This window comes from Gavia stellata, chromosome Z, assembly GCF_030936135.1.
Source record: "Gavia stellata isolate bGavSte3 chromosome Z, bGavSte3.hap2, whole genome shotgun sequence".
NCBI lineage: Eukaryota > Metazoa > Chordata > Aves > Gaviiformes > Gaviidae > Gavia > Gavia stellata.
The window spans coordinates 81164892-81191008 of NC_082637.1; the positions used below are offsets into that span (position 1 = coordinate 81164892).

Below are 26117 nucleotides of genomic sequence, written 5' to 3' on the forward strand. Positions count from 1 at the left end.
TAAAAAAAAAAAGACAACGCTTCGCTGGATGTGTCTGGTCGTTGCAGCTTTTCGGGGCTTCTCGCCCTTCCCTTCCCGCCGCAGCCCCGGGCGGGGGGGCGGCCCGTGGGGGTGCTGCCCTGGCTGTGCCCCGGCGGTCCGCCGGTTCCGCTTCCGCTTCCTGCGGAAACCTTCCCCACGTCCCTCGCCGCCGGCGGGCAGGAGCGCCGGCCCTCGCTCCCCTTCCCCGGGCCGGAGAGCGCCGGCGGCCCCGCGGGGCCCGGACCGGCAGCCCGAGGCGCTCGGGAGGCGGAGAAGCGCCCCCTCCCCGCCCGCCGCGGCGGCGGGGCGGGCCCCGGCGAGGCGATGGCGGAGGAGGCACACGGTAAGAGCTGCGCGGCGGGCACCGGGCCTCCCCCGCCGCCGGCTCTCCCCCCGGTCCTGCGGTGGGGCGGCCCGGGGCCGGTCCCGCCGAGGGGCGGTGCTGAGGGGAGGTCTCCCTTCGCGTCGCCGCAGGCGCCTGGAGCGAGCGGGCGGTGGATCACTTCCTGAGGTCGCAGCGCATCGGAGCGAGAGACGGGGCGGCCGTCAGGTGGTTCCACGCCGCGAACAGCAAGGCCCGAGCCGCGGAGGCCGCCAGCAGTAAGTGTGGGCCGCTGCCCGCCTGCCCTGCCTCCGGGTCGCCGCCTCGGCGTTAGCGTTGAGGGTTGACGGAGAGAGGGAGCCTGGGGCTGCGGTGAGGCGCTCCCGGTTTGTCCCGTCCCAGGACAGCTGTCTCTCCCTGCGAACCACCAGTCCGGCATCATGAAGGCCGGCAGGACAAGGTTTGGAGGTGGTACCCTTTTATTAGACAAGCTCATTCAGAAAGACAACCCGCTTCCAGGCGTGCAGGCCCTCTCTCAGTTCAGACCTGCAGATTAACAAAGCCCTTCATCACCTACCAGCAGACCAGAGCCATGGTTACGGAGTCTTGTGGTTTCACGCACTCGAGCTAAGCTTATCTGCAGCGTTGTTCAGTTTATGTGCTTGCACAGCAGAACAGAAACGCTTCTGCTGCAGGTAAAACTGCTTTGTCTGAGGTTTCGTACTGAGGTTAGACCGCAGCTTCCCCGAAATGCCAGCCTGGGCAGCAGTGGTCAAGTTGTCCCTGTGCTTTCCTGTTTGATCTCACGGTAGGTCACCCTTTCCATTGTGGTGACGCTTCTGTTTGTGGGTGTGCTCTGGAAAACAGACAGTGGAAATGAGCTGAGGAAGAGTCCATCCATCTGTCCATCCCTCCATCCAGTGAGGTTCGGTATCTGTGCTGTTAAAAGGGCAGCAGGCAGTGGAACAAAACCTCTTGGGAAACGACCGTAAGTCTCAGGCTGGCTTTGCCCTGGGTGCCTGCCCATCGAGCAGCAGCTGCAGTGCTCTGAGGATAGCTGCTTGTGACAGCTTTGTCAGGGCTGTACTGCACAACTTCTCCCGTCTTCCTGAAAGAGTTAAGGATCCCCAGGTAGTTTTGACCCTATGTGGATGGATCTTCCAGGTCTTTTTAGGATGGTTTGAAATTGTGCAATGTAACACACTGGGTAATATTTCCTGGATTCTATAGGACAGTTTTATTACTGCTTTTCCCCCTATTTTGTTCAAGAAGATTAAAGTATTTCAGGTTATTTGTGAGCAGTTTATTTCAGTGAATTTTAATTTAATTTGTGTGAATATTGGGGAAATATGTAATTTATTTATGTAATTTTGTATGTAATTTGTTTTCTATTGACTGTATAATTTCTATTATCTTTTTTTATTATTATTTCAGTCTAAGTAACTGTATGTATTGAATTCTCTGCAAAACTGGTAGCACTGTCCAGACTCTCGGATACTTCTCATTATAGAAAGCTGTTTTCAAGAGCTTGCAGCATTCCTAAGATTTCCCCTCACTTGTCATGTGTTTCAGCTACCATTTTCCTGGCAAATATTTCTGGCTGGCTGGCTGACTTTATTTTAAAGTTTAAGCTGAGGTGGATTGGTCAGTTTTGAGAACGAGACAAGGGAAGTACTCAGTCTCTGCCAGTGTTAAAATCTTCTGGTCACCTTTTCTCTAAAAGGCTCTGTCTGGAACCCTGTTTTAAGAGGAAAAGATTTGAAATTTAGCAAGAGTGGATTCCCATTTTGGATATACATTTTGCTGTTCCTCTGAAAAAATGTGATTAGTTGGTCAAATCTATCTACAAAAATCAATTTTCACATGCTTGTAGATTTCTAAAGAGTTCAGTGACTAAAGTACCCAAACAAATGCATCTCCGTTGCTTCACAGACAGCAGTTCATACTGGGTGATCTTTGTGGAGTATGTGTACACAGTCCAGTGTAGAAGGACTTGTCTTGCAATTGTTACTCTGAAGCAGACACCAGAACAATTGGATTTGCTCCTCTTAGAGCATTCATTTTTTAAATCAACAGGTGATGTTCACATGATAGAAGCAGATGTTCTTCTTCGTGGTGGCAAGGGAGGAAATGGAGACCCTATCATGGCTCATCCACCTGAAACAGACAGTGACAACACGTTGCAGGAATGGCTAAAAGAGATTGTCAGCACAAGTAAAGGCATCAAGCTGGATTTTAAGAGGTATCTCAAGACAAAAATATTTGTATATTCTTTGTGTTCTGACTAATTAACAATTTTACAGGTAGTGCTAACTATCTTTCGGCGATGATAGGCCAAACTTTTTCTTATTGTGCAATTCAGTGTTTTGCATTCCTACCTAAACAGAAAATACAGTGAAACATAATCAGTATTACTAAATGCATTGCAAGAATAAAAGCTTTGAAAGTGTTTTGAATTACAAATAATGATTTCATATTCAGTGAATTTGTTACTGAGTTGGTATTGAGCAAAGTTTTCCCATCAGGAAAAACTGAAATTATAGTGCCTATCTGGGAAGCTCCTATCAGTTTTCTGCTTGTGCAAAGAAATTGGGAAAGACAACTGACCAGGAGGTCAGGCAGTGGCTCCCAGGCTGCAAATGGGGCTCAGCCCCCTGGCTCTCTCTGCCTGGCAGCACACAGATCTCTCCTGCTGTCATCCAGCTTTCTTGGTGTCTTTCTCTACCACGGAAGGTGAATGAAAGTGTCTAGGTTTTTCAAGGAGCTTCTGAAAAGCTTGCTGAAAAGTCAACTTCTGTTCCAGGTCTGCTGAAGTTCGTAATAATTTAGAAACATCATCCCATACCAGCACGAATATCTTTATTTTCCCAGAGCTTTCTTTCCCCCCTGCCATAAGGACAGCAATTCTGTTTCCTGAGCAGTTCCAATACTAAAAATCTATCGGAGATGTCTCAATTCAAGAATTAGTTGTACTCCTTTGAATATCTGATCTCATACCACATATGATGTGGTGGTAGATTTCTTCAGCATGGTTTGTAATACAAAAAAGTTGTCTTGCTTTTTGTGTAGTAAGGTGCATGTATATTGAAGTAAATTCAGTTTCTTCGGCCTAACTTCTTAATTAAATTTTCAGAGGTTCATTTAGAATGTTAACCATTGGCTGTTTCATTGTCTTTAATGGAAAATACACCTGAAAACCCCATGAGATTGCCTTGAAAAGCTTGAAATGGGATTCAAACTGAGCTGTGATTTTCAGATATACACCTCTGCAACTCCTAACTTTAGCTTTGTCTGAATTTGCATGTACACGGTCTATTTTATCATCAGATAAGATTGTTACTATCAGCAGATAGAGGATCCACCTCCACATTAAGAAGAGCTTCATCAATGCCTAAGTATGCTACAGAAATGCAAAAGAAGAGCTAGACAGTTGTAAAATGAGATTTGTACCTGTTGTTCTGTGTAATGCAGTCACAGCTTTCATGTAAAAGTTCATGAAAATGAAAAAATGTGGGCAGGCTAAATCCTTTTTTTGTTAACAGAATCTGTCTGCCTCGACAGAGAATGGAAAGGACAAGAGAAGCAGACGTTTGTTTGGGTTTGTTTGTTGGCAGTGGGGTTTCTTTCATATTAATTATTGTTTAGATCAGTTTAAAAACATCTACCTCTTACTTTTCCACAAAGAATTTCCAGCCAAGTGCAGTGATTCAAAAAAGCTTTTAAAATTATATTGTATTATAAAATTCTAATTGTATAAAAGCTTTTAGAAAATACAAGCACAAAGTGCAGATATAGTCAAATGAGTGATACAGATTATGATGTTCTTTTGAATAATATTTCTTTGGATGCCATTGCTGAAGTTTTGAAGATTATTTCAACAGCTCTTAAAAGGAAATATTTTGTATATTTCTACTCTGTCAGTTTGATTGACCACATAATCACATTTCCCGCTGGCTTTATCTACAGGAATGAATGTATTCTGCAAAAGGACTTCAGAGTCTCACTTCAAAAATGCCAGAATCATTCAGTAGGGAGCTAGCAATAAGTCTGAATTTTGCAAATGCTGTGCAATAAAAACAGTGCTGTCTGGGTTTGTTTTTGTTTGTTTCAAGAGATGCTGCTTTGGGCTTTTTTCTCTTTATATGATTTTGTACTTTGTAGTAAAAAGGAAGGCATTCCGCTGGCTTTGACGATGACTTGTACATGGGAAAATGTGAACTGTTCTGGCCTCAGACAATGTGAGAAATACTTAAGCCAATAATGTTAACTCAAGCCGTTACTTGCTTTTCTCTAAGATTTGAGCTAATACTTACTAACTGAAAGTATCGAGGGGAATTCCTTCCACTCTGCAGCTTTCTCAACAATACAAAAGTTGAAACGTACAGAATGCCTTTTTACAGGAAATAACACAGGCAGCCCAGGGGACAATTTTTGGCTTTAGAGCTAACCTAATGTAACAGCTGGCTGCCATTCCCAGTTTTGGCTGCAAATCCTGACATGGTTCATCTGACCTCATCATGAGCGAGGTTAGGGAATAACTTGGTACAGAACCATCCCTGCGGAACAATGAGAATAATTGTTTGCCATTTCGTGTCCCTGAACTCACACACTGCTGCAAAGGCAAGCGTCAGCACTGGTGTAAAAGGCTGGAGATAAGCAGCTAGGAATTGGGAAGATACAGTGGCCTTGGAACTGGGAATTGGGAAGATATGGTGGCCATTAACCATCATCTGTGTTGTTCAAACAGGCACCTGTGGAGCCTGTAGCCTGTGGTTTATATCCATGTAAACTGGATCAGCTGTGATCTGCTCCTTGCTCTTCACAGTGTCTTCTCTTCTCCTTCATTCTCCTGGTGCTCCTGTGACACCCAGAGGGACTGGTTTAGGATGTTAGACAGGGAAACTAAACCTGCAGAACAACATGAGGAATTTTCTGTTGGCTCAGCTCTGTATCAGGTCACTACAGGATTTTGAGGAAAGGCTAGAAGATGGCTTATTTCAGAACTTTCCATGACTTGCAGGAGGAAACACAGGTCCTTGCTATTAGTAAGGAAATCACAGCTCTGATCATAATGATTTTAAATTTCTGAATGTAAACATAGAATGTTAATTATTTTCTGTGAGAAAAAATATACTTATTTTCTTGGCATTTATTCCTTTTTCCCATTATTCCACATTACCTTTCCTTCCACAGTACTGCTGTTTCAAAAGTTTGGGTAGGATGGAGAAAGTTTATTGTTTGCTTTCTAGTTATGCTTTTTGTTTTGATTTGAGAGAACAGTGAGAATATGTGACTTCAGATATTTTGTTAAATACTTAAAACTGGTGCTGCATTGGTTGCTTAAGTGACTACATCTCAACTGTAGGATGAACATCTGATGCGCAGAATTCTTCATGCTGCCACTGCTATGCCACACTTTTGAGCTGTGGCAACAACCACTACCAAGGATAAAATGTTCAGATGGGTGCCCTTTCACTCTGTTAGTTGCCTGAAAACGTTTCAGTTTTTGGCTTTTTTTTTTCTAGTGTGGGTGCATCGTCTTGCACAGATATGAAGGCAACTTTCAGTCTGTTAACTGAATCTGAAATAGTGATAAAAGCATTACCACTTAAAGTGCTGTTAAGGTTGGGAGAGATTACTTTCACCCTTTGGATAGTATCTAAACTTCAGGGATATATATAAATAGAATAAATATATTTAAATTCATTACAGTATTTGTGGCTTTCAGGTATCTTCAGCTCAGTGGTCTAATCTAAACCAAAGTGTTAGAGCCTTCAGTGGCTTCCTTTATTAAAGTCCTTCGCAAACATTCAATAGCATGCAAGTCTTAACAGGTTACAAGTTAGAAGAGCCATGAGGTAAGAGCCATGACACAGTTCATATCGGGCAGCAGGGAGATAGGAGTCTTACAGTACTTTACACCAGCAGTAATAGTCACCTGATGGTAGAAGGGGTCCTCAGCATTTGCTTTCTGGCTTACAGGGAGAGTTTCATTAACGTAGCCATCTACATACATACTGTACATTTCCCGTCCTCAATCTGAGTGAGGAGTCTCATCTCACTCATGTGTTATTGGTACAGTCTAGAAGCTGTACGGCCTTCCTTGGAGCTTCTTGAACATGTGAAGCAGCACTTGAGGCGACCCGTTTGGATCAATGCAGACATCCTACCGGGACCTAATGGAAATAATGCCGTCGTGGATGCAAAAGAGTTCCTTGACACTGTCACTTCATTTTTCCCAAATGTAACCTTATCGCTGGGATGGACAACTGGCTGGCACCCTGACAAACACAATAAAGGTAAAGATAGAAAATTTAATGCTTACACTGCTTAGTCTGTTTTCTTCAAATTCATTTCATAATTGATTCAAAATAAGCTATATGCCATTTTCTCAGTTTGAAAATAATAGGGAATGTAAGAAGAATTATTTTCTTTGTTGATGTATGTTTGATAGTGTGTTATATAGCAATTAGTTCAGTGTTTGAGTTGCAACAGAACTGTACAAAAATCTGATATTTTTGTTGTTAAAATAAACTGTTTTGTTCTTCAACTCATTCTAACATACTGAGGAATTTTGGGGGTCAAATTGCTTAAGCCTTGTTTTAGGTAGTCAGCTCCCTGAATCCTGGGAGGATTGGTTTGGTGATCGGAATTCTGGCACGTTTCCTGAAGAAAAACAGGTTAGCTGGAAATTTAAACCCTTATCAGTGTGCTTTTGCAGTAGATAATGGAAATCAAATTGTAGGTCAACATTATTTTTAACATTTCATTTCTGCTGAGTAACTGAATTTTTGCAATAAATTTTGCAATTAGTCGTTATTTTAGGGTCCTTTTCACAGGCTTCCTCTCGTAATTCTCATAGCTGCTTCGTTAGGATGTTCTACTCCAGTGCACATGTATTTGTGTGCAGTAGCATAGTCCCCACCGATATCATCTGTGACCACAATGGCAAAATTATACACCGTTTCAATTGCTAATTACTCATTTAGTGTTGTGCTATGAGGATTTTTTTGTATGTTATACAGTAATTTTATTAAACGGTATAGTACTTTCCCCGAAGTATTTTCAGTGCAGCAAAAAGTTGCTGGAAATATGTATTGGAAATACTGTACTGAGTAATCTTTTTTAATAAACGAAACTTTCTCTCCATTCTAAATTTCAGTTTATGGTGATGCTAATTAAGGTTATACTGTAAGACATGAGAAAAACACCTTATTTGACTGATTTCAACTAAAAGTTGCTGTTTGCCCAGCAAAACCTTTTCTTTAAGATTTGGTGCTTTTTTAGCCTGTCCAGTCACTACACTGCATATGAGTAATTGAGAAAAAAATTGTTAACTGTTATTATTGAAGTTAAGATTTTCATAGCCTGCAGAAATAAAAGAACAGCTAAATACCATTGTAAACAGCTCCAGTGCTTGTAAAAATCTCAATGGCAGGCACTTCAGGTGTTCTAGATTGCTTGATTTTAGCATTTTTTAAGCACAAAATGTTTTATGTGCTTCATTTGTGTATAACTCCAGTCGTACTTGATTAATTCAATTTTTTTTCCTAAATTTTTCATAATGTTTTTGCTTTTAAAGGGTCACTATCAAATTGAAACTGGTCCATATTGAAATCAGTGGCAGCAGTGTTTTTTAGAGAAGGGGCAAAGATACAATTTCCTGATCATTAAAAAATGTCACGTTCTGTAACTATATGTAAAATAACACTGCAGTTACTGAAAATAAAGATTTTCACAATAAGTTTATTTTTCCGTGTTAGTATTGCTTTTCTCCTCCGGGACAATGACATTTTTTATTTATAAACCTTTGGTGATTTCATTTTAGAATTATGTGATTTTCACAAAAGCCGTATTTGCTCTTGTTTTGTCTTAAAACCTAACCATTCTATAAATCATTGTGTCTTTATTTTGATAGAGATTGTATTTGTGAAGAACTATTTTTAATCAAATGGTCTTTACTGTAGGCTATGATTGGATGATGGTGAAAGAAATGGCTCAGATATGCAAGACACTTTCCCAGCCTGTAACTTTCCCCGTAAGAGCAGTATTAGTACGACAGTCGATATCTGAGCTGTGCTGGTTAATCCAGCAGTCGGACAGGTAAGTTTGAGGGCCTTTATTTTTAGCTGCCTTTATTATAAAGGCACATATTTGTTTATATTAAATATAGTACATCTGTGTGTACATACTTACCCCTATTATATTGAAAATATTTTTTCTTGTAGTTTATCTCTTCAGTTCTTGAGTTCCTTCAGTTCTTAAATTGTTTTGTCATACAGAAGTGGTCACTATTCATTTCTTTAAAATAATAAAATTCAAAAAGCCTCTTTCATTACCTATAATAAGTAATTTTAAGTCTTGTGTAGGTTTGTAATCCAGTTCCACTACAAATGTTTCAGAAGACTAATATAGTTAAATAGACTAAACAGTTGGATGTTGCAATTTGGAATTAATTCAATTTAAATACTTACATCTTATATACACTTTTTATTGGATTCAGTATCTATATTCTCTGTAGTAATGTCACTTAAAAACATCAAAGGTGATTTTTAGATTGGAAGTCAGTGAGTTTGCTACGAAGCTAATTAATTTTGCTTGGGTACTTGAAATACTTTCAGTGGTTTCCAAACACTGACTTACATTTTCTTTTAAAAATTGTTCCTACAAACCTGTAACAATTTAATTTAAAAAATTATTTACGTGTAATAGATTGAGAATAAAACCTGCTTCATATGTATTGTCATTTACTCATCTTTTTCACCTGCTCTGCCTACCTACATTTTAATATAAAGTTGTTCCTTAAGCACCAACCAAGGCCAAAGCCCAGGACAGAAAATTTAAGACAATCACTTGTCTGGAAAATTTCTAAGTAATTAGAAACAACAGGATGGACAAATATTAAGTGCTGTTATTCTTGTTTACAATGGAGAATCAAGAGAAAAATTAGAATTAAACATTTTAAACTGGGAAATTAATTTCAAAATACTGTTAATGTTAAGAATATATCTTGTGAATTCTGCCATTCTCAAATATAGCCGCATTGCATAAAAGCTTTTCTCTTTTACCTCAGCTTAAAAATCCTCACTTTTTTAGGCATGATTAGAAGACAGAAAATTCCAGAGCCAGTTTTGCAGACATACAACTAAATTCTGATTTACCTGTATTTTAGATTAATACAATTTTAATAAACAAAGGGAAGAATGAAGTATTTGTCATGTGGAGATTGTGGAGGGTAATGCTTTTAACTTTAAATGATACTTTGAAGTTTTGAGAAGTTATAATAAAGTCTGTGCAATTAATGAGAAAACTGTATGTGATACAGTACAGAAGAGACATTCAGTTAATCAGATGGCATCACTACACATCATTTAGGTGTCAAAACATGGAGTATGAGAATCACTTATGACAGAGATTGCCTCATATTTTCTGTTCTAATGCTCTGCTTTTAACTATTTATTACTTTGTCAAAATTTAAATGCTCAGTCTAGTAGATTTCTTTGCTGGATATATGGCTAAGATTTTTTATTTTACTTCTTGCTATGTTTGGCAGAACAGTTCACGCAAGGACTGGGCTACAGATAAATTGTTCTGGGTAGTGCAGGGTTGTCCATCTTAAAAAATTTGCAGTCCTCCTTAGGAAGTTCTGGCAAGTTTAGCTTTAGGAGCAAGAACTTGAAGGTTGACTGGATCAAAATTGTGTGACTTGCCTCTGTAATGAGGAAAAAAAAATATGGCAATGGAAGAGACCTCTGCAAATTTTAGTTTGCATGTGAGAAATAGAGGTTTATTTAAAGACTATCAGTCATATTCTTCAGCTAGTCTGTCTGTACCAAGCACTCTCTGCGCCCTGTGTGCAAGCTAGGATGTGTTTGAGCATGCCTGTTTCTGGGGTAGCATTTTGATCCAGCAAGTGTTTTTCCCGGTAACTTTAAGTCACTGTGGTAACAATAAGATTTGAGAGACTCTCAGTGCCCTCAGTTGTGGCACAAATGCAGGGTAGGGGGTGATGACTTGCCTGGATGTAGAGGGGTGAGGAAGGCAATAACATACAAACCTGTTAATTCTGATAGTTCATAAATTGTGGTTGCTTAACTTTGAAATCTAAAGGAGATTAAGTTTTTGGTATTTAATTATGTTCCTAAAATTAAGATACCATAGTCCTGAATATTTTAAGGAGCTTATTAGTACAATGTCTTTCTGTCTTACATGCTTTGTCTTAAGATAGTAACATACTCTTTTTTCTCTTTCTCTCTTTTTTTTTTTTTCTGTTTTTTGGATATAGATACAGCCTCACTGTTTGGACAGGAAAAGAAGATGTGTATTCTGTAGAAGATTTGCTTTACATCCGGGAAAACTTTGATAAAAGTAGGGTTTATTATGACATTTTAGAGCCACAAAATTCTGAATTCAAAAAAGCCATAGGAGTAGAATAGTAAATACAAAGCAGGCAAATGTCTGGCCTTATAATACTTAGCCCCTTTAAACATGAAGATTTCCTGTTCAGAGAAATGTATTTTCCTTACCGAAAGAATTGTATAGAACACACCTGTGGTTATCAGAGGAGGTTTTGTATACCTTTTTATTGAAAGGCTTCTCAAATAGAAATTTAATGCCTTTTTCATTGTTACTTACTCATCATATGCATGTTCCCTCTCATTCACCCAGTGGCGTGTGGTAAAGGCTACTCCCATTACCTAAATATTCTAGTACTCTTTCCCTACAAGCATATAAAGGGGAGAACGGCCCCAGCTGATAGTTGTGGACCAAGGTAATTTGCTAACTGTTTTTGTGTAAGCCAAAGTCTATGGGACACTCCATCTCTACTAAAGCCTGTTTTCTCTCTTTATATTGGAGGACAAGAGTCAAGACTGTATTAAGTACAGAACTGTGCCGTTCCCCAAGGGGTTATTTTGTAGCTCATCTTAATACACTCCATTTTTAATGCCATTGCAGTTGATAATGATCTCATTCCTAGACAACAGAAGATCCTGTTTGCTAGGTGTGAAGAGCGGGATCTGTGATGCTACACATTCCAAGGAGAAAGAATGGTTATTTTTACTGAATTAAAACTCAGCAGGTTCTCTGCAATGTGGCAATTGTGCATTCCGCACCATGGCTTGCCTCCATGCTCTCTAAGCCATCAGCAACAGAGTCCTTGTGTTGTGAGCAGGCTGAGTTGGAGTTGAAGCTGCACTGCAGGAGGTGCTGGGGCAAACAGAACCCCCAAAATGAAGAATAATCCTGTCCTGTACATAAAGCACAAAGATGGATTACGCATCAGAGATGGCATTAAAAGAACTATAGTGGTTTATGAGATAGAGAAGTGCTGGTGGTTCTTTAAAGAGTTCTAAACTATATTTTAATTATAACAGGAGTTCTGTAAAATGTTCTGCTGCAGTCTTTCTGAAATCCAGAGGCTCTGAGAATGAAATAGCTGTACAATTATTAGTGCGTACAGCAAAAATTGTACATTTATGTGATAGTATAGTTATTTTCTACATTCTCCAGGATTATGCATTTTTAAACTCTCAGAATATGATTTCAAAAATTTTCAGAAGTTTAACTTCCCTTTGAGAAAAAACAAAATCATTGCAATCCTTATCACCTGCAGGAAGACTCCAACCTATTTCATGTTAAGCGTTTTTTGTCTCTCTTGCTTCTTCATCCCTTAAAATGAGTACAGATACTGAAATCTGTGCAGATTGAAACACAAGCTGTGTATTGTTGTCGTTTGCCAAACATTACAAAGGTTTTTCTCACAACGACAGAGGAGATCTTGATTTGTAAGTGAAACCTGAGAGACGTTACCCTGGCATCTTCTTGCCCACTTCTTCCCATTCCTCTTGCATGCATGATTTTTTTTAAACTTTGATGTTTTACACAACACTGGATAGGCTGTAGTACTGAAGAGTTAATTACAGCAATTTTTGGTTCTTACAGCTTTTTTTTATAGCATTAATACAATTGTGGTAGAAAAGTTAGTTATATTTATTAATCCTAAATCTTGAAATATGATGATTTCGTGCAGTCATTAAAATTCAAGATTCCTTGTTGTTACCTGCAGCTCCTTTGCCAGATTTATCTAGTAATTGTTTTGTGTTATTGAGGGGTAGAGCTTTCATCATTTTTGTCACCTACTAAGATATACTTGGGTAAAATTAGGAAATATTTTTCCAAATACAAAAATCACCTAGTTGTACTTGGAATAGTTAAACAGAGTACTTAATTTAATTTACACTATCAGACAATGTGAACCACATTGTGAAACACCAAAAGGTCAAGTTTGTCAATGTGATCTCTTTTAATGAATTGGGAGGAATGATTTATTTTTTAGTTCACTGTGACAACATGATCTGATCTGAACAGATTTAAACTCTCAATTCTTTATAGCACCTGTTTCTCTGAGCTTTGCATGCATACTTTTATATACCATGGGAGGAAGAGAGATTAACTGTTTCCTAACTGATCATAACTATGGAAAATATTTAAAATACTACGAAGACCCTTTTCTAGCCCAGGTAATTTTGACTAAAACAGGTTCAAGAGCTATTGCGTGAACAGGCGTGCTAACAGTTCTGATCATGAGGTATCCTTTTCTAGATGATCCCACTTTCACCTAACTCCCCTTCAGGGAGAACAGGATATACAAATGACCAAAGCTCCGGTTAAACCAAAGTTACAGACATTGCTTCGAAACTATAGTACATACAATAAACTAGTAGGAAATAGTGTAGTTCAGAGGTTTTTATTTTCTGGGATATACCATTGAACAAGAGGCACTTAGGGGACATCAGCCAGCTTTTGGAATCAAATGCAAAATAGCTACATTAGCCAGAATGAAATTAAGTAAAAAACGTTATCAGCAACTGCCAGAAATATTTTTAAAGGTGCAGAAATCATGGAAGAAGTATCACTGAGCAATATATGTGGATATGACACATATGTTAACAGGGGTATTCAGGTAAAATTAAAAGAAGACATGATCTGGATTACCGGAAAAATTAATTAAGATAACAAGATATGTAAAACTATATTAAACAAAATTCTAGAAATTAATTCCATGAAGCATTCTTGCAGTGACAGAAGGGTTTGACTATATGGTGAATTAGTTTATTCTGTATGGATTGTCCTATATATCTGAATTTCTGTACGTATTCTTTTTTACCCATGGATCTCTTCATTTCCTGTGAAATTGTTTACGTTGTTTATGTCAGTCTGATCTGACTTGCATGTAAATAAATTTGTTCGAATTTGTTTCTCTGTTTTCATGCCAGTCTTCATTCAAATGCTGTCCTTCTAAAATGACATGTTTTAACAGTGGCACTGGTAATAAGATAGCAAAGGTGAGATGAAAGCCACTTATTTATTCTGCTGGAAACAGGGATCTGTGGCAGTTCTATGTTACTCTAGTGTTGCTGTCTTTTTTTTAACCTTCTGGCAGTGTGGTCCTTGTACTTAAAACTTTGTTGAGGAGCTATACATTCTGGCACCTTTGTGGAATCATTTTCTCTGTCAGTGTTGCTTCATGTCTGTTGATATCTTTCAGCTGGGTTTTTAGACTTAATTGTCCTTGTTACGTGAAAAATCTGGTTGACTCTAATGGAATTACGTATTGTTCAGGATGTCCAGGTGAGTTAATTGATGAATAAAACATTTCTAATTTACTGCAAGTGTAGTTCAAGCTTTGTATTTTTCTGTGAATTTGGTGAAACTTACTAAATAGATAAAATAACATGTTACAGAAGAGAAGTGACATCAGTAGTCCTGCACAACTACTCGATAATATCCTGCAGTAACATGTAAGTATACTGATGAAAGCAAAACAGAAGCTGATTTTCTGAGGTTTGTATTGTTTAACCGTGCTGTGCAATCAAAGAAAATGCCCCCAAAGAGGCGTTCATCAAAAGCCGTTCTCCCCATCTTCATCTTCACCATTCATTTGAAGGACTATTCCGTCTTGGCCTACTGTGACTGAAAAAAACCCCGTTCTTTTTCTTCAATTAAAACCTTGAAATTAAAGCCTTTTATGTTTTATTTATCAACCAGCTGTCTGTGATCAGGCCATTTGCTAGTGTTACTACAGATTTATTTCTGCACTGTCCATTAAACCCTCTGTAATGTTTGAGTCCGAGCACTGTAAAGTTTTCACTTGTGGTTTTTATTGTGCTTTGTTTGGATACTGAAGAATTTGATTCCAGCACCTGGTGCATGCTGTCTTTTTCATATCAGCATTGTTTGTGGCACAGCCCCAGGAAGGTATATTTGAACCTTCCAAGTTCCCTTGTGCAGAATCAGGTTTGCATAAACCTCCATTTCTGCAGCCCACCAAAAGGAATTTTTTTATTGGTGATTAAGAAAACAGATTTTTTGTTGTTGCATTTTGATGCTTACAGACATTTATTCTTTAGTTTGTTCTTTTTTTTTTTTTTTTGCAGGAATATCTATTTGGCTATGCAGTGTGATTCCCTGATGCCTTCTGTGTATTAACTTGTTACATTTACTGTCAGTTTTACCAGGAGTTTTTATCTATAAATCTTGTACAAACTTATGTGCAAAAGTAAGGGCTGCTAGATAACATCTAAGCCAGGGTGTTGTATTAGTCTTTAGTTCTTTGCCTCTCTTCTAGGGCTTTGATGGATGAGTTTTGGCGTGTGTCTTTGCAGTGAGGTAAGACATTACTACCTTCTTCTAGCTGCTGTTACTTCTGATACATCTTTTTACTGCAAATTACTGTAAGTACTGGATTATTACCCTTTTAGTAGCATGGCTGAAGAAAATGCTCACTCCGTACTGAAGTTACTCCTAATTGCACTGGGGCATTAAGGTCCATGTTCCCGTACACAGGAGCAGTAACTTCTGGCAGATTACTGCAATAAGCAGCTGGAGATAACATCCTAGACTGCCACAGCAGAGCTTATTCATTAAAAACATATAATAAAGAAGCATTAGTTTTTATTGCACTTTCAGTAAAATTCAAGGTATTTTACTCTATTGTCTTCTGAATTTTGAACATCTGAGTTTTTGGGGCAATTATATGTTGTTTCTTAATATGCTTTGGTTTGGTTCCCTTGAATTTTTCAGTGATCCTTCTGTCATTATAGCTGTTGCTTTCACTGCCTAATTGTGGTTCCTCTTTACTGCAGTAGCAGAAAGAAATTGCATATGCAAATTCATAATCTCAATGGGTATCTGTCCAAGCAGAATTAAAATGTGTAAGGTGTTCTCATTATTGTGTTTTTAAAATCTATGTACAGGTCAAGTTTCTACTTTAAAGTGGACTAGCTTTTGAGAGAGAACTCATGCATCTATGGCAGCTTGTGAAAGTGTTCAAAATTGCTAGCTGATGCCTTCAGGGAAAAAATACGGGAATTAATTACAGTTCATCAGCATGCATCTGCATCTGGATTTCAGAAATTTGAGAATAAACTGGACTGTAACAATTCTAAAAAAAGTACTGTTCAGTTGAAGATCTTAGCATGTTTTTTAAATGGCTGAACATAAATTCACTTTTTTTCCTGGTTGGGACAAAACCTCTGAATCAATGTTAGATCTACAGTGTGGTGCCAGAAAGGAGATGCCATCTTTATGGTTAAATTTAAAATTGTGGGTTTGACTTCATGTTTGTAACTCTGAGTCTTCTGGTGCTTCCTTAAGTGTTGAACTGTTGATACCTTGGCTTCCTGAATCCCAGTTTAGATGAGCAGTATGGCTGAAGCAAGCCCTGCTTTGGCTGGGGGGTCAGACGAGACCTCCAGAGCTTCCTTTCAGCCTAGATATTTTTTTTTTCTGATTTAGTGACACATTTCACCTGCTACGTAGTACCTACTACCATAGAGAATTAATATGGATGCAAAAGGAGTTTTAAGTAATTCTTCTGTAGTTCCTATAGTTTGGTTATTAGAAACTTACTTTCATCGTTGTTGAGCTGTAGCAGATACTTGCAAGGAGTTTGTTTAAATAAAGGATTTGTACAAAGTAACTGCTTATATCAACAGAGTGCCTCCATCCCTAATCGACATCCTCGGGTTCTGTTGCCCATTCTGCACCAGCAAAAAGAAGCAGGCTTATGTTTTAATTGTGTGAAATGCTGAAGCCAAGGACATTCCTAGGAGGTCTGTGCCACCTTGCAACCAGCTACACGCATCGTCGGCCAAGGAGACGCCTGTCTCAGGTAACGGGTCTCCTTTGAAGAACAGGAATTTTGCAAATATATATATATCTTAAAATAAGGTTAACTTCTGTAAAGGAGTATAAGACCTATTGTATTTTTAAAAGGATTAATAGCTGGGTATTTTATCAGAACAATTAATCAGAAAAATAGGAATTTTATCCCTTTCACTCTGGAAAAAAAAAAACCTTGAGTTTTCTTAAGATTTATTCTTAAGATGTACTGGCAGTGCCAGTAATACTTCAAGGTGAAAATGCGTGGCTTGGAAATATTTTAAAACAGGCATTCTTCCCTCTATTCTGGATTTCAACATTAATTATTAAAAAAAAAGCTTGTCCCTTTTATGAATACAGTGTTAATGTTTTTGGTAGGATGGTTGGTTGTGACTTATGTTGGCCTTTCTATAAATAGCCATGCTCTTGTTACACAAATAAAATAGCCAACTAATGGAATAATGGTTTACTAATGTAAGAATCCATTTATTTTAAAAATACCTGATTTTAGTTGGAAAATTAATTAGTTGTGCTGCATAACAGATGCAGAAGGATGAAGGTCTTATTAAGGATTGATGAGAAAAAGCGAGGAATTTAATGGCTGGTTTAGTTTGCTATTTTTCTTGTGTAGCTGCATCAAATTATGGCAGTATTATTTTGGAAGTGTTGCATAATTGTAAAAGACAAAAATCAAAGCAAAGCCCCTCCAAATGCCTTTCTCCTTAAAGCGAAAACAAAAAGTGCAGGAAATGATATTTTGAAAACTGTAATTTGAACACCACACCTTAAACACCACCTTGAAAACTGCTTTCTTACAGCATTCTTCTGTAGTGACTCAGTTATTAAATTTCTTAAACCAAAATATGAAGTTTTTTAAATGATCACTGTTTTTTGTCAGGTCACCACTATTTGTCTAGCAGTTACTTTCATTGTATGGTTTCACAGCATTTTGCAGAGAAAATGAAAACGGAAAGTAGAAAAGTATTTTTCACTTTTCTAAGCTTATCACATAGATTCAAAAAGAGTAATCTCACAAAAAGTGTGTTTTACTGAAAGCTGTAGCATGTGTTGACAGGAATGCTTGCTCACGGAAATGCCACTTCCATTTTCTATAGTTTTAAATGCAAATATTTAAGGATTTAGGTAATTAATCTTTCTCTAACTTAGAGTGGATGAGCTTCACTAATTTTTCACTGTAAGGTGTGAGAACTAGTCCAGATGCTTCTCTCTGGATGGGAAGCCACAGCTCTTAAAAGAAAACTAGCAAAGAAGAAGTTTCACCTTCTGGTGTTTTCTTTATCAAGATGCATAAAGAACACCTGAAAGGTATTTTGTTGTTTGTAAACTTTAATTTGGGGGGGGGGGGGGGGGGGGATTTAACATTATAAATTCACTTCTTGCTTCCCATTCTTCGCTTGAAAGACATGATGGATGACTGGAAAATGATGAGGTTTAAGACTTCAAATATGGCACAAGTGCGTCTCCACTGAAGTGGAACCACAGTAAGCAACTGACAGTCTGAAAGAGCCTCTCTCACACAATACTTGTACAAATTTAGCTATGTTGGATTAAATCTAATTAACTGTTCCCATTCTCCTGTATAGAGACAGCCTGAGAAACACTTATGAGCGAGTACCTTTGGTAGTGACTCAGCGTCTCCTAAGTGGTGTGTCTATTTCCATGTTCCCGGAATGGGGGAAAAAATAACTTTTATTTATGCATCATAACAACATCAAGAGAACAAAACCAAATTGTTTTTCCTTTGAAGGCCACTTGTAACATTGATGCAACAATAAACATTAATGTTAACCTTTCACATTACTTCTGCATCAAAATTACGCACAAAATACTGGCAACACAACAGAAGAACTTAACTTCTCAAGACATTTGCCATTTTCCTCCATTGTCTGAGCATTTTGTGAAAAGTAACTGTTTCAGTTGAGGGAGCAGTAATCCCATATGTGTAGTTAATTTTAAAATCAATACAGCAGGAATCGGGCTTTATACCTTCAGCAAAGATACCAGTTAGAACATCTGATCTGTTAGTTAATTTTTTTCTAAAAAACAATTTGTGTTTTTTTAAAGATACATTTTTAGCTTCAAATATTTAACTTCGCATGAGGCGAACAGACTAAAAATTGCCATTTCCATTTATAGTATCATAAAAACATTTGAAAAGTATATTGTCTGTATGTGGTGTTTGTAGGGACCAATTTGTACCCAGTTAATAATTTAATATTGACGTATGTTGTTCCACACAGTTTCTCTGCCATAAAAAGATTTCCATGTAATCGTTTCTACCTGGTATATGCAGATGTTGATCCAGCAACATCTCCTGAAGTAAGAGGCAGAACCTGAATGGAACCAAATACTCCATCACCTGCACCATGTTTCCACTGGTATTTAATAGCTCTTAAAATGCACATAACTTCACTTTTGGAACTTTCTCATTTTTGGATGCTTAATGTACAAACTCAAGTGTCAGTTGTTTTTTTTTTTAACATAGTGAATGCTTCTTGTTTGTGTATGTGCAGAGACTAGAGTTTGCCAGCCAATCCATAAATGACCGAGAGTCTTCCAGTGGAGGAATAGTCCATCTCTAATTAAAAACCCCAACATTTTTGTGACTGGTACTGATTTCTCTGGAGGGGTGAGAAACTAAACATGTGTGACAATCATCTCCGACAGCGTAGTGCAGCTCACTGTGAGCCTTCCCAGCTGTCACCAGAATGCCACACATCCCAAGTTAGCAGGGCTGTGGCTGGAAGAGGGCAAAGGATACGGCGGCTTTCAAGACCCATATTTTGTGGGGAAAAATTAATTTTGACAATTGCGACACAGATTTGCATCTTTGCTTATTCTAGCTACCGTTGAGAGCTCAGCCAGAGAATCTGATTAACAGTAAGTTCATCTGCCTTCTAGCAGTCATTACTATAGATTGGAAAGATTTTGTTGCAAAATTGATTCCAAGATTTAAATCTGTAGTTTTATATCAGCACTTCATATATCACTCTGTTGTGTAAAGATGTAAATCATACTTCTTTACTTTCCAGATGTCAAATGTTCCCTTCTTCAAAATATGCATATTGTGAACTTTTGGACATTTTAATGTTTTTACATTAAAAAGTATTTACAGAGACTGTATGTTTATCATCCACTTGAAATTGTCTTATACTAAGGGCAAAGTTAAATAATGTTACAGTTATTTGTTAGGCAATGTCAGACTGGGCGAATTTTGACTGAAATTGCCAGAAGGCAGAGAGTACCCACTGTGTATTTTCAGAAAAAAAGTACCTCATTATACAGATACTCACATCAAACAGATACAATTTCAATACAATAAATTTCTGTAAATTATGACAAAACAGAACTCTTTCAATATTTCTCAATCTGTAGAAGATGAGTTATAAAATGCTAAATGTAAAACCAGAAATCAAGCATCTATGGAACATGCACAAAGACACAGTATATGTTTGGAATGGCAGAACACTAAACGGGAGGGAAAAACAGATTTTAGATAGAGATACTTAAAAATATGCAGTACCTTAGAGGCAAAGGAGTGTTTCTCATCTGTAAGAAATTCAGTCCTCTGCTTCAAATTAGGAAAAATGAGGACTTCCATCTCCCAGGTGAGTATCATAGCTGTCAGGTTTTTTTTTTTTAAGTCTGTATGAGCAGGAGGACAGAGCTCTTCCTTGCTCCCAAGCGTGTGTGTGAAGTGTTCTCGCTGATCAAGACAACATCTGTATGTGTCCACCATCTGTACCGTGTCTTGAAAAGAAACCCAGGCCTGTGACTGGGGAGAAGGAGATCCTGCATGATGTGGAGATCTGGGTTTTTATTGGAGTCTGGAATTACAGAAAGTAATGGTCCCTAGTTTAAATACAGCCTCTGCCTCCCCCCACCCTTCCTCTCTTTAAATGAGCAGATTCCAGCAATCCAATAGCTTGAGAAGCCCAAGGTGATTGACGTGCCTAATTGACAGTGCAAGCAGGGTTTGATCATTTTACGTGAGATTATTCAGGACTTCTTGCTTGCTGTGCTGGCTTCTTGATTCAGCTTCCACGAGTAGTGTGCTGAACTTGAGCTCTCCAGTGCTCTGCATAGCATGCTGACTTCCAGTGGGCAGCAAGGCATCTAAAGCAGGCTCACAGTCTTTAGTTGGGATTCCCTTGGCATAGCTATGCATGCAATGCAGCTATGCATGCAATGCAGCTCTGCAATATGAATTTTATTGACTCTGTGTATCATCTGTTTACGTGCAGTAAAGCCACCGAAGCCGGAAGACACTGCCCATGTACATTTGCCACTGCCCACCCTTTGTGCACACTGGTTGTGTCTGGGAGTTCTGGATATTGCACAAATTGGACAGAGTTGGACTGATGTCCAGCAACACAATCAAATGTTTCAAGTTTCCAGATTCCACATCTACCACCTTTCTGGGTGGAGAAAGAGTACATGTTTGGGGAAACCTTGGAGGGATAGTATTTCCAACCTAAAATGAGACCTGCAGTGTCTAGGCCCTTTGCATGTTCAGCCTGTCATGGGTAAGCTTTCAGTGCTGAAGTTTAAAACATTATGAAAACAGTGTAATATTCCTCAGTTTGCAGAACGCAGCATCATAGTTAAGCATATCTTTTCATGTAGTCTCTAAGCTATTTAACTCATTCCAAAGCAGAGACCTTTAAGTTACAGACCTGCTATCTCTTGGGGTATGTATCATTACAATCAGATAGTGCACTGAATATGTACATATTGCAAAGATTTTGTAACCCTCTAATACCGCGTTAAAAATTCACTAATTGCTTAATCTGCTCAGTCTGTAATGACTGCCTCCTTAGCAGCATTTTCGTGGTTTTAGTCTCTCTAGGGAAAGCAGGTGCTGCTGGTATTAAGTGTTTTTGTCCACAAGAAATCATCCCAGAAACCCTGTTTATGAAAGCAATATCTGTAACTGGGGGGTGAGGATTCACATTCAGTGGTGGAAGAAAACCTGGTCTTGTCTGAGCAACATGATCCAACAATAAGGCTCCTGAACCCCGTCTTTCTAGAAGAGCTTGATTTCTCCTACTCAGGACAACAGGAGCCATGTTCTCCAGCACTTCTCTAGAACTTGATAACAAAGAGTGAGATGGAGAAAGAATCTTTTTCTTTCCTGTTACTGACTTACTGTCTTCTGCAACAGCAGGACTTAGACTAGTAGTTAACTGAGAATCAGAGCTGTAGTGATTTGCTCCTAAATTTCTTTTCTGGATAATACTGCTGAGGTTTGAAATGAAGCTGATTTGTCCCGAACTGGCATCCTTACCCATAGAAATCCCACTGGGGTTATGTTTCTCTTCAACATAAGGAGCCTGAGAGTTTATCTCATCATATGATAATTTCCTTGATCCAGTTTGATCAAAGGTTTTCAATAAATGAGCAGTGTCTTTTATGTCAATGCTTTGGTGCCTGGTGATGAATCTCTTTGATAAGGCAAGACTGTTGATTTTAAAAGAGAGCTCTTCTTCTGGAGTAATATCCTGAAGTTCTTCTTGTAAAGAGGCAATTTTATTCTGGTGAAACAGTGATGGAGAGCTCTTTATCCAAGGCTCAGACTGTAGCCGCTGCACTTGTGCCAGCCTGGACACTACTTTTGTTGAGCTGGATTTTCTCGTCGGTGAAACTGTTTGAGACGAGTTGTCCACACTTCGTGGATGATCTGGCTCTTTAAAGCTAAAGAGTGCTTTTTTAGTTTCATTTGAATTTGGAAGTGGGGATGGAGACGTTTTCAGTTCTATTTCCGATGGGGAAGTGCAAGCAGCTGGGGAATGACATTCATCAAGGTCCGCAGGAGGCACATTTAGGTACTGCTTTGTTTTCTGCCTTCCCGATGGGGACTTGTCTGTTGTGATGATAATAACTTCTTTTCCTAGTGCCCTGCAGGCATTAAGAAGAACTTTCAGGGTCTCTTTGTCTTCAGAGTTTATTGCATACACAAGTGCAGAGCAGTTGGAGTGATCTTGCAGGCTTGGGTCAGCTCCACTTTTCAGTAGCAGAGATACCACTTCAGGCCCTGCTTTTTCCAAACAAGCATGCATCAAGGCTGTCTTTCCAGATTTGTCCTGTATATTCGGATCGGCCTTGTTTTCCAGGAGGTATTTAACCATCTTTGCCTTGCTGACACTCTGGGAGTCCACATGTTTTGTCCTACAAGCAACCATTAAAGGGGTTTCACCTCTGTCATTGCTCTCGTTGATGTAGGCGCCACCCTCTAGTAACAGTCTGGTGAGGCGAAGGCGGCTTTGATAGACAGCTCTTATCAGGGAATTCCCCTCCGCTGGCAGCTCCACCGTTTCCGTCATCGCACTTGTCTCACTTACATCTTCCTAGTGGCTGCAAAGAACACCTGGTTTTCAGAGAAAGTAAAGAGCCTGTTCCCTGCACACACACACACACCCCCCCCAAAAAAAAAGGAAAAAAAGATGATTTAAGTGTATTAATTACTCCTGTAAAAATCCCAGTACTTTGTGAAAAGCATATGAAGATAAGGGGGAAAAAAAAAGAGGTATTCCCACCTCCTAGACTTCAAGAAGTGCATTAAAAATATAAAATAATATTTGGGTATAATTATAACATTTATAGATGCTTGAAGTATGGCTGACACTTTTTTTTCCCCTTTTTTTCTGGACTGCTCTTCCTTTTGTCACACTCTGCCAAATAAGCTGCAAAAAAAGTTTAATTCTCTACACTCTAATGGTTTTATACAGACTACACCCAAGTGGCTATGCTACAGTTGTACCGCTCCTGGTTTGCATCAGTGCAAGAAACAAGAACTGAATGAACCCTGCAGCATTTTTTTCATTGATGTGAGATACTGTGTCACAGTCACTTATTCTTTCTCATAAAATGACAATGCTAAACATCTAGAAATTAATGAGGAAAAGAAAGTTCATGGCTCTTAATAAATAAGAAAAGCAAGCATAGTAAAATATTTTTTATGTAAGAAGAAACTGTTAAATGACTGGCAAATAAATGTTCATGTCTTTTATGAAAGTAACTACGTTTGTGGAAGTACACTACCCTCCTTATGCTGCTTTGAAAAACATACTAGTCTGAGTGAAAGATCATAAACGAAGTGATACACAGCCTATCTCACTCATCGTGGGGATCAGTGAGCTGAGAGGAGTCCAGTACCTGGGCAGACAGTATTGGCTCTAAAACAAAAGAAACATTTGATAGCATCAAAGAAAATCTAGAGGTTTCACACACAAAAATCAAGAGCTTAATGTGGTATAAATAGTGAAAGGTCTCATATGAATGTACACCTGCATATATGCAAACAATACAATAAAATTACTTTTATTTATGTCTTTCATGTGCTTGCTTACTTTATGTAGGGAAAATCTTTAGATTAAAAAAAAAAAATATTTAACAGTTGGCAGAGCAATATAATTCCAAGACAAGATTAGACCTGGATATGAAAATTACATTTGTTTATTTACAGTCTATTTCTAGATAAATAAAAAGTGTTTCATTAGCTTAACTGCAAAGGAAATTAATAGAGACTAATTTTTATTTACCATTGAAAGCACTAGTAATGTTCTGGTGAATAACTGAAGAGCAGCAATTTCACTCTGTTTTTCTTCAATACTGGAGTTTTGCTATGAATTCTAAAAAATAAAGGATGGTATCAATATAGTTTTTTCCAAAAGTCCGACAAACAAACAAAAAAAGTTAGTTGAAATACACATGACATTTTTTAATCACATATTCTGCCCTCCCCCCCCCCCATTTTATTTCACTCCAGAGTGCCATGCTCTGCAGCTACAGGTGCTTTTGCTAAGCAGTGTCATTCAGTGGTTTATCAGTCACAATGAGAACAGTTACGGGGCCTCATACATGCAATGTGTTAATTAAGTATTTAACTATTACTTAACATAGTTGTTGTTTGGTGATATGGTGTAATAATGGTCATGTGTAGCATGTGTTTGGGTAAGATACCTCAGAATATTTGGTATGTCAGGAAAAAACACAGGAGGCAAATGCATGAGATGAACCAGCTCACCTTTGGTAGCATTTATTTCTGGGTTTATGGCCCTCACACAGAATCCTTCATTGTGTATGTACTACTGCAGTCCTGTCCTGAGAAATTAAGGAGAATGAAAGAGGGCCAGAACTTCTCTGTCCATCCTCATGAGATTAAATATCCCACTTCCCATCACTGCTGAGAGTGGGGACACCACTGTGCTACTATCATCTTCTTTTGACCATAGTGGGTTTTTTTTTCCCCTCTGTCTTGATAAAACATTTTTTAAAAGTAATTGCATTGAAATTACTTTAAGGATTCATTCCATTATACTGGAAGTACCTAATTCAGTAGTGTCTACCTCAGCTTTCATTGATGTGCAAATCATTATTATGAAATGCATATTTTTGACAAGTAATATATTCAAAGTTATTATCAAGCCTTTTGTAAACGTATCAAATTAATTTGTGCATTTAGGTTTCCAGAAACAAACTTAAGAGAAATATCTTTTAGATAGCACACAAACTGGAATTCTGGTTGTGTTCTCCCTTGTTCTTGACCTACCTGGAAGGCACCAGTGATTTTACATTCCTTTCATATTTATCTAAAGCTCTTCTGATACTTAACTGCCTGCTTTACTTAAGTGATGGCATATAGAACTTCTTACACAAGTCCTTTCATCTGTGGAAATACCTTCTATGGCCAAAAGAACATTAAATATTAAACAGGCACAGAAAGAGAAGAATGCTACTTGAAGTCATGCAGCAGGTCAGTGCTAAAAATGAGACTCTTTTTCTGACATCCAATCTAATGCCTCCAGTTGCTTAAATTCACTGTCTCCATAGACTTTAGCGGGACTATTGATGTGTGCAAGGGTAGAGGAAGCCTAGTCTAAGCCAGTAGTTAATGTTTGGAGCAGATTGTGTAGCCAGGATGTTGTATGAATCTGGCCTGGAGAAAGCCCAAGATGTATTTGTGCAGGCGGGTCAGCAGTTCCAGCGTGCCTGAGATCTCACCAGAGCTTGTGGGTGCTAATAAATTTAATTTCAGAAACCCAACTAAACATTCTATTGGCAGGCTGGGACTGTCAGGTTTGCAAAGCAGGCTGGCTAATCCCCGAAAGAAGGAGCACAAGAACCAGTGCTGCTTAGGTCCAGCCATGTTATTTATAGGTTGATCTACACTTTGCACTGCAAAGGAAAAGGGGGCAGCGTTGGGGCAAAAGAAAGTGGAGAAAGAAAGAAAAAGCAGGGAATAAATATCCACAAATACTTCAGAGTCAGGTACTATATGATTAAAAGAAGTGTTACAGATTTGCAACTGGAACAATATGATGTAGAATACATTCTTAAATGCTGGGAGAAGATAACCATGATTTCATCTGGCGGATCTCTTAATTATGGTACAATGCGCTTGGGACTGTGTCATCCTAAAACGGCCACTATGGGAACAAAGTGCAGCTGGACTTTCCTAAGACCCACACTGACACTGGCTCAGTGGAAATCCACGTGCCACATCTGGACTGGATACAACCTGCTCCAAAAAAACCACAGCTAGCTATTTTGAAGTGAAAGACCACAGTTCAAGCAGATTCCCTAAAAG

The 26117-nt window shown here is 38.6% G+C and overlaps 2 protein-coding genes across 2 annotated transcripts; one reads left to right on the forward strand and one right to left on the reverse strand.

The window, feature by feature from the left end:
* Positions 1 to 334: 334 nt before the first annotated feature.
* On the forward strand, positions 335 to 14022 carry FAM151B (family with sequence similarity 151 member B). The gene is made up of 5 exons (XM_059833684.1): positions 335 to 364; positions 2420 to 2585; positions 6425 to 6642; positions 8311 to 8446; positions 10629 to 14022. The coding sequence occupies exons 1-5, from the start codon at positions 346 to 348 to the stop codon at positions 10777 to 10779; spliced, it is 690 nt and encodes a 229-aa protein (XP_059689667.1). The 5' UTR covers positions 335 to 345; the 3' UTR covers positions 10780 to 14022.
* Positions 14023 to 21294: 7272 nt separating this feature from the next.
* On the reverse strand, positions 21295 to 22851 carry ANKRD34B (ankyrin repeat domain 34B). The gene has a single exon (XM_009815947.2). It carries the CDS (start codon positions 22849 to 22851, stop codon positions 21295 to 21297), a length of 1557 nt encoding a protein of 518 aa, XP_009814249.1.
* Between the last annotated feature and the right edge of the window lie 3266 nt (positions 22852 to 26117).